The sequence below is a fragment of the Vicugna pacos genome, chromosome 4 (assembly GCF_048564905.1).
Source record: "Vicugna pacos chromosome 4, VicPac4, whole genome shotgun sequence".
In the NCBI taxonomy this organism is placed as follows: domain Eukaryota; kingdom Metazoa; phylum Chordata; class Mammalia; order Artiodactyla; family Camelidae; genus Vicugna; species Vicugna pacos.
The window spans coordinates 79,368,481-79,380,256 of NC_132990.1; the positions used below are offsets into that span (position 1 = coordinate 79,368,481).

Below are 11,776 nucleotides of genomic sequence, written 5' to 3' on the forward strand. Positions count from 1 at the left end.
GGGAACACTTCCAGGCCCCCCTTTGCCTGGGCTGAGGGGCAGAGCTGCCTCCAGGTCAGCCTGACGCCTCCCTTTTCACAGCTTCACAGGCATGCGCGTCTCACCCTGTGATGTTCGTCCACCCCAGTGTGCAACTCAGCGATGCTTAGGGTGTTGGTAGCTCTGTGCAGGCTTCAGGAAAACCGAGTTTTTGAACATTCCCATCATCCCCAGAAAGGCAACATCCTAGTTGCCAACAAGGAGGGTCTTGTCCCTGGTCCCCAATGAGTGGTCCAGGGCTCTGTCATGTTCTGCACCCCCAGGTCCCCAGTCCCCCAAGTCCCCAGGCTGCCCCTGCTCAGAGGACCTCAGAGGGTAGAAAGCATTTTCCAAGGACCTGGAGGACACTGGGTCACGGATGGAGAACCAAGTCCAACAGACTCTTCTGCAAGCTTGTGGGACCTTAGGGGTCCCCCGTCTCGGCACCCCGCTTTACAGAGAGGGAGCTGAGGCCTCATCTCCCGTAGCCCCTCCACAATGGGGGGTCTCATCCCTGTTCCAGGACCCCCAGACCCTGTCTTCTCCAGGGAGCTCTAGGGGTGACCCCAGCCCAGGCAGTGCCCAGGGGACCCCCGCATCAGCCTGCAATCTCTCCCTTCCCCGTGCTGTGGGCCTGGGCATGCTGCTACGCTGCTGGATACCCCTGCCCCTGGCAGAGCTGCCCCCAACCTCCTTCTCACCCCTTTCACCTCCCCCCTCAGGGCAGTCAGTCATTGTGTGTGCGCGTGTGTGTGCGTGCGGCCCCACATGGGAGGGGTGAGCAGGGGTCCCCCCAGGATCTGAGGGGCTCTCATTCCCAGTGTAAACCCCAGGGGAGGGTTGAGTCTGGCCTGATGCCAAATCTAGGACGTGGGCATTAAAACACAGACGGGGAATAAAACCCAGCCCTAGTGCCACAGTGAGACACGGCCACAGGGCGCAGACCCAGCCAAAATCATGGTGCGATATCTCTGTCAAACCCGCAGAAGAATTCAGGTGCCAGGGAGGTTCTCAAGGGGCACACAAGGGCCTCCAGGATGCTCTAGGCTGAGAGCCCAAATCCCAACCATCACACCTGGAGAAAGAGGCATGTTTCCTAAGGACCCTGGGCTGGCTCGTGGCACCTGGAGGACATTGGCGTCAAACACAAAACCCTCCATGTGTCAGAAGAGCCCGGAGCTGAGACGTGGGCACGTGATGCCTCAGGGCATCTTCTCCAGGCGGGAAACGGACCAAGGGCGTCGCACACCGAAGTGTGTCCTGATGCCTCCTTCAGACGTGGCCGAAGAGAGTGAACCCGTGAGAGAGAAGTGTCTCAGAGGACAGAGCCCTGAGGACAACGCATCAGAGCCACCAAGCCAGGGCTTCAGGGACACCCACCCCCAGAGACCCAGCCTGCCAGCAGACAAAGAGCCCGCCACCCTTCCCCTACAGGAGCGCCCCAGCCCTTCACCTGCTCTTGGTCCCCGGTGCTGAGCCCTGGGCCAGGGTCACTCCTACTCTGGCTGGAAGGTGTGTTGCGTAGGGGACCCCTGCAGGACGCAGACCACGAGACCCTGGATTCAAGCGTCGCGTCCTGGCTGGATGAGACACGGGGAACGTGAGACAGAAGGTGGGGGAAGACCCTCGAGGCACAGAAGGGAGGTGAGCTGGTGTGGCCGAGAGCAAGGACTGAGCAGCAACTCGGAGGACATGGCAGAGTGACTCTGTGCCTATGTCGAGCTTTTGAAGGATTCCGGCTCCTTCCTGACCTGTGTGCCTTTGCCACGGCCGTGAGACCAGCACACCACGGTCAGCCCACCACTTAAAGCACAAGGGACGTGCGGAGCTGAGCCAGCTCAGACCAGCCCACCTCCTGCCAACACAAACCTGTGAAAAGAGATCCAGCTGAGAGCCATGGAGCACACGTGAGCCCGGCTGGCGCCAGCCGGTCCAAGCTGACACCCCGGCAGGAAAGCTAAACTGGTTTACGGCACCAAGACCTTGTGCTTGTTTGTTACACGGCAGTAGCTGACTGATCCTATTGTTTTCTCTTCAGGTGATCTCATCCATGCCTGGCACCTTCGTCACCAAATACACATGGGTGACGCCAAAGTATCTGCCTCTCACCCAGGCCTGGACTCCACCTCCCCCCAGAACACCTGCATTTGGGTGTCCTGGGGCTGCTCAAGCTCCAGCCCACCCCGGTCTTCTCCAGACCACCACGTTGCCTTTCCAAGTGGCCCCGAATCCGTGTCCCCATCTACATCTCCACCGCTCTGGGGTTTTTCAAAGACCATTTATCTTCCAGGGAGGCCCTGCTCCCCGAGCCCCGCCATCACTTTCTTAACTCCCACTGCCCTTCATTTCTCAGCTCAAATGTCTCTTCCTCCAAGAAGCTCTCTCTGACTCCTCGTCCCTGTCCCGGAACAGGTAGGGCCTGCCATTGTTTTGCATTTGGCACCTGTCAGCGTGTTTCCCTGGGTCTGTAACTGTGTGCTCGGGTGACTGCGCTGGTGTCTGCATCCCCCAGTGACAGAGCTGCGTGTGCCTGTTTCGCTCACTGCCCCCGACGGCCAGCACCACACCCACCACGTGAATGTGAGGTGCTAGGCAAATGGCTTCCTGAGCAAGGGTAGGATGTCAAGGAAGACACGGAAGGTGGCAGAGACTCTGCAGAGAAGGCACAAGGCAGGCCGCACTGGACCGGCCGTGATCTATTTCGCACCAGGTAAGGGATGGCAGCATGTTTCTGCCAGGGGATCCAGAGGACACAGGCAGAAGGGAGGCTCCTGGCTTGGCATCCCCTGCCCAGTCAGCATGTGCCCTCCCACCCCTATTCCTTCGTGATGATAAAGGGCCCTGCTGGGCTCAAGTCATGGCACCATCAACGGCTTGGGGTCACCAAACTCCTCTCAGCAAGAAGTTGGATATGAAGACCTGCAATTTGGAACAATGCTCCCAGGGTCCAGGGGGACCACAAGTCGAGCTTTAAAAAGGAGAGCTGGTGGACAGCGGCTTGCTCTCACGGCAGGACAGTGTGCGCACAGGAGGCTGTGGGAGAGGAATGAGAGGGTCGGGCCGGCTCCGTGCACGTGCTGCCGGCTCTCCCCAGTGTCGTGGGCACCACAGACGGCAAAACCACGCAGCCCTGGCCCCCAGCCCCACACAAAGACCAGACCAATGCAGCATTTGTGCTCTGGGTGCCACCGGAGGCAGAAGGGGCACACACACTCAGCCGTGCCTTCACTGTGGCTTCAGATCTCTAAAAAAACCACTGTCACCCCTTTGTCCCTCCATCCGCAACAGGGTGGGCGTGGGGCCAGGAGTGGCCCTGTCCAAGCCCAGGCGCCTTGTGGCACCACCTTACCGTCTTTCGGGAGGACAGCCACGCGGTTGGTGAGCTTCAGAGTCTCACAAATGTCCATGAACTTTTTCATACTCAGGAAGCTGGACGTGCTCTGTCTGCCTGCGGTGCGGAGCAGGCACAACGTCAGAGTCTCCAGTTCCGCCACGTGAGGCTGCACCCCAACCCCCACCACCCCCCCAGCCCCAAAACGCCCCTGAGGTTTCAGGACAGAGACAAGGGGGCGCTCAGTGGAAGATGGAGACTGGTGGGCAGCAGGAGGCGCCTCTGTTCCGAGCCAGCAGGAGGCAGGTCCCCAGAGAGGCTCAGGAGGTGGGGTCCCCACGCAGGGTCCCCACGCAGGGCCCCCTCTGCTCTCCCAGGCCCCTCTGCCACCCCTTCCCAGCCGCATCCATCTGACTGAGGATCCCCGGGACCTCCTCCCACCCTCTCCAATAGGGCTGCTCGGTGCCCCAGGCCCCAGCCCCCATGCCTGGAAGTGGGTTCCTGCCCCTCCATCCCACCTGTTCATCCGGGGCAGAACCTCCTCCTGGTTCATCACTGCCAGCCCCTCATCCTGCCATCAGCCTGGGGACCTCTGCATCCATGTGGACAGCCCGCCCCACTCCAGCCTCTGGCTTTCCGACCTCCCCGCTGCAGGGGCCTCCCCCACTCAGCCCTGGGGGCCACCACCCAGAGCTGCCAGCGCGCAGGGTCTCCTGGACCAGAGCCCCGGGCTCTGCCGCCCACCCCAGCCTCTGCTCACACCCCGGCCAGCCCCACCCTCCGTCCTGCCAGGCCACACCCACCCCAGGCCGTGACCGACTACTGTGGACTGTGTGTTTGTGTCCCCCAAATTCACATGCTGAAGCCCCAGTGGTGGAGTGAGAGGAGGCCTTAGGAGGTGAGGGGGGTCAGCTGAGGTCACGAGCACAGGGTCCTCATGGTGGGAGTGGTGCCCTTAGGAGACGAGGCCAGAGCTCCCCCTGCCCGCGTGTGAGGACACGGCAGAGGCCTCCCTCCCGCCAGGGCCCTCACCCCCCCGTCTGCCCAGGGCCCCGGCCCCCGGGGCCCTGGCGCTGGACTCACTGAAGAGCAGCAACATCTTGGCGGTCTGTCCCGCGCGGCCCAGGCGCATGTCGACCACGCCCTCGTGGTAGTCGGTGGACAGCACGCGGAAGCCCCTCACCCCCTTCACTGGGCGGGGGAGAAGCACAGAGCTGCCGGCTTGAGCCCGGACAGCAGGGCGTCTGGAAGGACGCAAGGATGCCCCCTCCAGGCCCAGGCCCCAGGCCCTCGGGCGTCAGTCCCCACTGGCCCGCATTCCCTGGGGAGGACAGCCGGGGCCAGCGCTGCCGTGGGCCACCCAGGGTCTCAGTGGCCGGGAAGCCCGTGGACAGCCGCCCCCCAGCGGTACGCACAGGTGTTCCTGAACACGGCCTTCTTCCTGTCCTTCCGCAGCATCAGCGAGTGTGCCTGGCACCCCCGCGCCCTGAGGGGAGGGGGGCTGTGAGCTCGCGGCCAGGGAGCCCTTTCCGGGCCCCGTTGTTCTGGGACTTTTCACCCTGGGCCAGCGCCGGTCCCGCAGCTCAGGGGACACGCTCCAAACACCCACTGCCCGCGGAGGCCCCGGGACGGCGGCCGCCCCTCCCAAAATCGGCCCTTGGAGACTTAGGGTGGGAAGTCGTGGGCGCGGGGGTTTCTGAGACAGTTCTTGTGGGAGCTCCAGGCTGGCTCTCCCGACTCAGCCCCCTTTCCTCTACTCCCTGGGCTCAGGGTGCAAAGGACATGCTGGCCCCCACCCTCGCCCACTCACCCGTTAAAGGCGAGGACCACCTTCAGCTGGCCTGTTGTGTGAACCTTCACCACAGATGCCCCCAGCTTCCTCTTGTCTCTGCCCGGCAAGAGACCTCGGGCGTCGGAAGCAATGGCAAGGATGTACCAGAACCCCGAAAACTGCAGAGAGGGTGCTGGGGGGCAGGCTGCCGCACTGGTTCTGCCCCCACCCTAGGTCCCCGAGAACCCACAGGACCAGTGTCCCTCGCTGAGGCCCAGCCCACATCCAGCACTCACGGGCTGGCTCGGCCCGGCCTCGGGGCCCCCAGGGTCACCCCAGGCAAAGGGGGCAGATGTGCAGCTGGTCTGGGATCTGGGGCGTCCCTGGGCTGGGCCGTGGGCACCGTGTGCGGAGCTTCCTGCCTGCATGGGCCTGGTGGGGTCCCGTCCCTCCCAGCTGGCCCCGCACCATCCTCCCGGCTCCTCTGGCAGCAAACCCGGGCTCCCTGCCCACCACGTCTACTCTGCCTGTGCCCATGGCCGCCCCCTCCGGAACCTTCACCCGGCCGGCGACCTCATTGTTCCAGAACATGCCCTGCTGCCTGTCTCCCCTCTGCCCACCAGGCACCTCGGGAGACCTCAGGCCCCTGTCTGGCCCCTCCTCAGAGCTCCTGGCCCTAATGGTCCATGGCTGGCAGTTGAGTTTGAAGCCCCAGCCTGTCCCCAGAGGAGGCCGCCGGAGGTCAGGGAGAGGCCAGGTGGGCAGCCCCGCCAGGCCAGCCGAAGCCAGTACCCGAGCCTCCTGCCAGCCTGCCCAGCCCGGGGCCCTGCCCACAGACTCCAGCGGCTCTTTCCGGATGATGCCCGCCCTGCCCCAGCGAGGGGACGCGGGGCGGGGGGGCACGAGGCTCACCTTGCTCCAGTTGAGACTGTGGGACTCCCTGGGGAGCAGCTCCTGCTCCTGGGACCCCACAGCCAGCACCAGCGCCAGGACCGGCACAGGCAGCAGCCGCATCGTCGCCCCCTCCCTCAGCCACCCGCCTGGATGTCCAGGGGCAGCCAGGCAACCTGCGACCTCACACCAGCCTAGTGGGCCAAGCCGGGGCGGGGACGGGGGAGGGCCCTCGGAGCCGCACAGCCGTCATTGGGCGCTGCCGGCCTGGGACGGCCGAAGGGGGAGGCTATGATGTTCCCGGGTCACCCCCCTGGGCCTCGGGTCACCGCGTGTCCCCTGAGCTAATGCACCAGGCTGGGAGGCTCCTGGGCACCTCCACCCCGGGGGCTCCCTTCACGGGAAGATGCGCTCACAGAAAGCACGGCCTCTGAGAAGTCGGGGCTCAGCCGCTGCTGGAGCTGACACCAGGGCTGCCTTCCCGATGCCCTTGGCAGGTACTGACGCGCCTGTGTGCACGTGTGCGTGCGTGTGAGGCACCCCGTGTGCACCCCGCCTCACCACAAGCGACGGCAGCCCCCCAGCTCCCAGCCTGCCTCCCCCGAAGGCCCATGCTCCTGCCAGGACTTGAGGCACAGCCCCTCCAGAACACAGGAGGACAGACGGGCTCAGGCCTTCTGGGGTCTGTTGCCCCCTGCCCCTGCCCCAGAGCCCCAGGCCAGGAAAAGCCAAGCCTCCACGCCCCAGGCACCCCAGCAAGCACCCCCTGGGCACCGATGCAAGTTTCCTCAGCCCAGCGCCCTGCCCACACCTCAGCAGGACCATGGGCAGACCAGCCCCCCGTCTGCCCGGGGCCCACAGTCACCCCTGCAGAAGGAGCAGCCACCTCCAGCCCAGCCCCCACCTCCAGACCAGGGCCTGGGTCCAGGCCCTCCCAGCCCCGAGGGACTCGGCGAGGACGGCTGCAGGCCAGCGCTCTAGTCCCAGAGCCGCTCTGTGCCCTGCAGTTTGGCCCTGGAGAGCCCACCCCACCCTCCTCTCCCTGCGGCAACCAGGGCCCCGAGAAGGCCACTCCACGACAGCTCTTCTGATGGCTGGGACACAGACCAGAGGCACCAGCGTGGATTGTGGAACCACTTTATTTGAATCGGCAGAGAGTGCCCCTAGGAGCAGCCAGCCCGACACCCTGCACCCGGGCAGCTGAGCGTGGAGAACAGGGTCTGGCCACCTCCACCGGACGTGGTGGGCACCGTCCCCAGGGACCACGGCATTCACTGAAAACCAAGAAGAGCACAGGGGACCCTGAAAGCCATCAGCTGCCCCAGCCCCCAGCCTGCATGGCAGCAGGGCCGCTGGAAAGAAGGGGCCCCCAGAGACCCAGGCCCCTCCCCGACCCAGGAGCCGGGGGTGCTCGGGAGGGCAGCTCACCTGGAAGGCCTTGAGTGCACAGGTGACTGCAGGGGAAGCGAGATGGCTGTGAGTACTGGGCATCTCCCTGCCCAGCCGGGCGCCCAGGACAGCGAGCAGCCACTGACCACCCGGAGCCCCACCTGAGACGGGGACCGGCCCCGCGAGCCCGACTTTGGGCAGGGAGGAGGTGACTCCTTGAAGACCCCCGCCTGGCTCCCTGAGGCCCGGAGGGTCCCCAGGTCCAGCAGAACCTGGCGAGTGGCCCCACGCTCCATCCCCCAGCATGAGGCGACACTCACGGTCCCTCTGTAGCGTGGCCTGCTGCTGAGACAAGAAGCCCAAGCCTTTGCTCCACTTGGTGAAGAGGCTCATGGCCTCCTGGCTGGCCAGCTCTCTCCGGCCTGCGGGCAAGACGCCCTCCTGAGACCTGGGCCTGGGGCTGGGGAGGACGGGTCTGCAGCAGGACTCGGACGGACAGGGACCCTGCACTCCTCTGACCCCAAGGCCTCTGACCGCGTGCAGCCCTCCCCCAGCCCTGGACTACATCTCTCCCTCCACGCGGGGTCCTGCTCAGGGATGAGGCCAGTGGGAGTGAGGAGCAAAGCGTGGCTACCATCTCATGTCGCCCAGGGCGGGCAGGGGACCGGTGCAGCCAGCGGACCTTCAGGAGCCCCCAGCGAGGCTGCGGCTGGCGGGCAGACTGCCCGGGGCGTCCCAGCCCCACTCACTGTACAGCTCCACGGTGCCAAAGGCCTCGTCCGCCAGCTCCAGCTGTGTGAACACCACGGCATAGTCTCTGAAGTTGGTGCCCAGAACCCGGTACTCCAGCACGCCCAGGGCTAGGAAGGAGGTGCCCCGAGGGAAGGGCCTCAGACCCAGCGGGAGGCCCCTCCCAGCAGGCAAGGGCCCCAAGCCCTGGCCCCCTGGTCCCTGGACCCCCCCAGGTGCCAGCACACAGAGCCTCACAGTGGTTGATGGATGGCGTTGATGGATGGCAGGTGAGTCCCAGCTCGTGTCAGCTCACACTCCCTCACCCTGTCCCCCTGGGGCCAGAGCACTACAGAGGGAAGCCTGGGGTCCCGGCTGAATATGCCAGGTGCGGCTGTCCTCTGACCTCAGGGTTGACACCAAGCCTCTGACAAAACTAGGTCCTTCCGCTTCCCGGGGGAGAGCTGCACTGAAGCCCGGGGACGGAGTCGCCCCGCCCCTTCCCGAGCCGCTGGCCCTGCCCGTAGAGGGCGGGGGTGCTGCCCGGACAGAGGGCCCGGGGGGCTGGCGGCAGAACCCCGGTCCCGAGGACAGCCGGGGAACTGCAGCCGTCCCTGCGCTGCCCAGAGGGGCCTCGGCGGCCGTCGGTCTTACAGGGGTTCCCGAACACCCATCTGGAATCTTGCTTCAGCAGTTCCACAGTGTGCAGGTGGCACCTCTCCAGCCTGGAACAGAAGGGGATCCTCCGTCCCCCAGCGTCCGGGCGCAGGACGAGAGGAGGCAGGTTCTGCCGCCCTGAACTGGCCGGCGGCCACCGTGTTCACAGAGGGGATTCGGCCTCTGTCTTGGTGGCCCCAGTTCCCGGAAGCCCTGCTCTCCACCAAAGCGACCCGTCAGGGAAGCGGGCCGGCCCGGGGCCGGCAAAGTGCAAAGTTGCTCCCTCGCCTCCGAGAGCCCGGGTCCTCCAGCCCCGCGTGAAGACGACTCAGAAGCCCCCGGGCGCCAGACAAACAAGGGCGTCTGCAGTTTTGGATAGAGGGACGCAGCAGCCAGTAGGGGCCCATGGCCCTGAGCCGTCAGCCCTGAGAATGAGCAGACCTGCTTTTGCCGGAGCAGCAGGACCCGGTCACCGCAGCGCTCCGGGGAAGACACGGGAATAACCAGGAAAGGCGTGAACGCAAGGGCCGCCAGCAAGCGGGAGCTGTAACCCAGCAGCACCCGGAGCTGTGAGACCCGGGACCGGCGAACAGAGACAGACGGAAGGGACGGGACGGACGGCCCAGAGACGCAGCCAAGCACAGAGGAGGCTGGTGCGTGAGGACGAGAGCGTCTCAGGTGAGTGGAGCAGACGCGGGCTGCGGGCTGCGGGCTGCGGGCTGCGGGGTGCCGGGCGGCTGGGCCGTCCTCTCGGGAACAGCAGTCACGCCCCACGTCTCCCCACGGCACAGCCGGTGCACCAGGGAGGTGCGTGGCCTCTTGGCACAAGAGGCGGAAAGGCTGCCTGACTCACCACGCACAAAACCCAGAAGCCCTAAAAAAGCAAGCCTGGTTTACCTCAAAGATAAAAAAAGTTCTCACCCAAAACTCCTTGACGGTCTGAGAAAAGCGACAAACAGGGAAATCTATCTGCAACTACCTTTTACCGCAGGCAGTGGCCAAAATCCCTAACACTTAAGGGTTCTTACAAGTCAGTAAAAACCCACCCGAGGGAAAACATGCCAAGGGTATGAACAGACAGTGGGTTAAAGGAAACACAAAGGCTGAAAAGCGGGTTCCCCCAACCCCAAGTCCTCACGGTTAGAGAGGTGGTAAAAACGAACACAGCCAGGAACACAGGGACCAGACGCCCCGGGCTGGCACCAGCTCAGGGGACCGGCCTCGCACGACACGGAGCAAAGCTTCCAGGAGGACGGGCGCACTTTGACTCCCGGGGCTTCACCCTCTGAGGCCAGCTCACAGGACCCCCTCCCCAAAGTGCGTTTCCAGCTGCAGAAGCCTGGAGACCCCTGGCAGCCGCCCGCAGAGCACGGGACCGAGAATTACACGGCCGTAAAAAGGAACGGAGTTCCTCCCAAAATGTCATAGTCACCACATGGCCCAGCAATCTGCTCCTGGGTGTGTCCCCCAGAAACTGACAGCAGCGTCCCGAAGAGATGTGTGTTCACTGCAGCCCGAGCCGGAAGCAGCCCAAGTGCCCATCGACGGATGGCGGCATAAACAAGTGCGGTCCATCCGCACGCTGGAACATTACTCATTCTTAAAAAGGGAGGAAATCCCACCACAGGCGGCAGCGTGGTTGAAGGACACGAGGACATTATGTGAGTGAAACAGGACAGTCACAAAAGGACAACTATCGTGTGATTCCACTCACACGAGGTGCAGGGGAGTCAAACTGCAGAGAAAGAAAGTAGGTGGTGGGGCCGGGGGCCGGGGGCAGGGAGGGGGCGGGGGGGAGTGTCTGATGGGGACAGAGGTTCTGTTTGGGAAGATGAGAAAGTTCTGGAGATGGATGGTGGGGGTGGTTGCTCAACAGCACGAATGAGCTGAGTGCCACTGAGCCGTGCACTTAAAAGTGGTTAAGATGGTAGATCCTAACGTTTATTCTACTACAATTTGTAAAACATCAGCAAAGACAAAAGAGAATACAATGCTAAAAGTTCCAGAAGAGGGCAGGGACCCGGGGGCTGACAGGGAAGTGCTGGCCACAGCGTCAGACCACGCGTGTGCTCACGTGAGGCCGCCCCACCCCCACAGCACAGCGCCCTCGCCGCCGCCGCCGCCTGCCTGCTCCCGCCCGCCCCGCTCCCTCCAGCCGGGCGCGTGATCCGCTCCATGGGTCAGAGTCAACCGAGGCTCAGCCTGATGCCACGAGCCCAACCAGACAAGCGGCCTCAGTGACCGCACCCCCAGGGGATCCCATTTCCCAGAGAACCAGTGGCTCTTGGGCACAGATGCACGGCCCACTTTACCTGGGGTTCAGCAGGGCCTTGCACAAAGAAGAGACCCCTCCAACCAGCCGATCGGGGGCCCGGAGCAGCAGGCAGGGCGGTCAGAGGCTGCGCCTGGCCCCAGGCGAGAAGGCCTGAGTCCCACCCGGGCGCCCAGGCCAGGAGTCCGGGGATGCAGGCCCGAGAGGCCAGGCAGAGGGTGGGGCTCAGAGCAGAGCTCAGCGAGGAGGGAGGGAAGGGCGGGGACGGGGGATCGGGAGGGTGTCTCCCCACCTGTGCCGGGAGGCCAGCATCTTCAGGTTGTTTTCAGGAGTGAGGGTCACCACGACCCCCTCAATGTTCTTCGTGGCCTTCTCCACCGCAAAGTCCCTTTCCCCCGAGGCCACGGCGACCACGTACCAGGACCCCAGAAGCTGATGGAGGAGGAGGGGGTAAGGCAGGCTGGTCCCTCCCACCCCTGGGCCATCCTCTGGGTCCGGGAGCCCAGGGCCCGGCAGCCCGTGTGGTCTGAGCTGGCACCATGGGGGCCCAGGAGCCATGTGCCCCAAGGAGTCCGGGCCACTAAGACCAACATGGCCCCAGACGTGTGTGGCATGAGAGGGCTGTTACCTGCTGAGGGTCCAGCCTCCCCAGCCACAATGCCTGGGCCCTGGGCACAGAGACCAGAGCCAGAAGGGCAGTCAGCAGCACACCCGCCAT

General features: G+C 64.5%; 2 protein-coding genes across 2 annotated transcripts; both read right to left on the bottom strand.

Moving 5' to 3' along the window:
- Positions 1–3,022: 3,022 nt before the first annotated feature.
- Positions 3,023–6,134, bottom strand: LCN10 (lipocalin 10). The gene is made up of 6 exons (XM_006218259.2): positions 6,033–6,134; positions 5,160–5,299; positions 4,765–4,835; positions 4,433–4,540; positions 3,368–3,466; positions 3,023–3,051 (listed from the first exon to the last, which is right to left on the bottom strand). Exons 1-6 carry the CDS (start codon positions 6,132–6,134, stop codon positions 3,023–3,025), a joined length of 549 nt encoding a protein of 182 aa, XP_006218321.2.
- Positions 6,135–7,323: 1,189 nt separating this feature from the next.
- LCN6 (lipocalin 6) lies at positions 7,324–11,776 on the bottom strand. Its single transcript, XM_072959005.1, has 7 exons — positions 11,687–11,776; positions 11,351–11,490; positions 8,784–8,854; positions 8,150–8,260; positions 7,721–7,822; positions 7,440–7,465; positions 7,324–7,344 (listed from the first exon to the last, which is right to left on the bottom strand). Exons 1-7 carry the CDS (start codon positions 11,774–11,776, stop codon positions 7,324–7,326), a joined length of 561 nt encoding a protein of 186 aa, XP_072815106.1.

Bases quoted from the DNA above. Each gene is read 5' to 3' on its own strand.
- LCN10 (XM_006218259.2), bottom strand. From the start codon at position 6,134: ATGCGGCTGCTGCCTGTGCCGGTCCTGGCGCTGGTGCTGGCTGTGGGG. The intron at 5,300-6,032 runs GTGAGCCTCGTG...CCCTCTCTGCAG, and splicing joins ACAGTCTCAACTGGAGCAAG to TTTTCGGGGTTCTGGTACAT. The intron at 4,836-5,159 runs GTGAGTGGGCGA...CCCTCCCCTCAG, and splicing joins GTGGTCCTCGCCTTTAACGG to GGCGCGGGGGTGCCAGGCAC.
- LCN6 (XM_072959005.1), bottom strand. From the start codon at position 11,776: ATGGCGGGTGTGCTGCTGACTGCCCTTCTGGCTCTGGTCTCTGTGCCC. The intron at 11,491-11,686 runs GTAACAGCCCTC...CTCCTCCATCAG, and splicing joins GGAGGCTGGACCCTCAGCAG to CTTCTGGGGTCCTGGTACGT. The intron at 8,855-11,350 runs GTGGGGAGACAC...CTTCTGTTCCAG, and splicing joins ATGCTGGCCTCCCGGCACAG to GCTGGAGAGGTGCCACCTGC.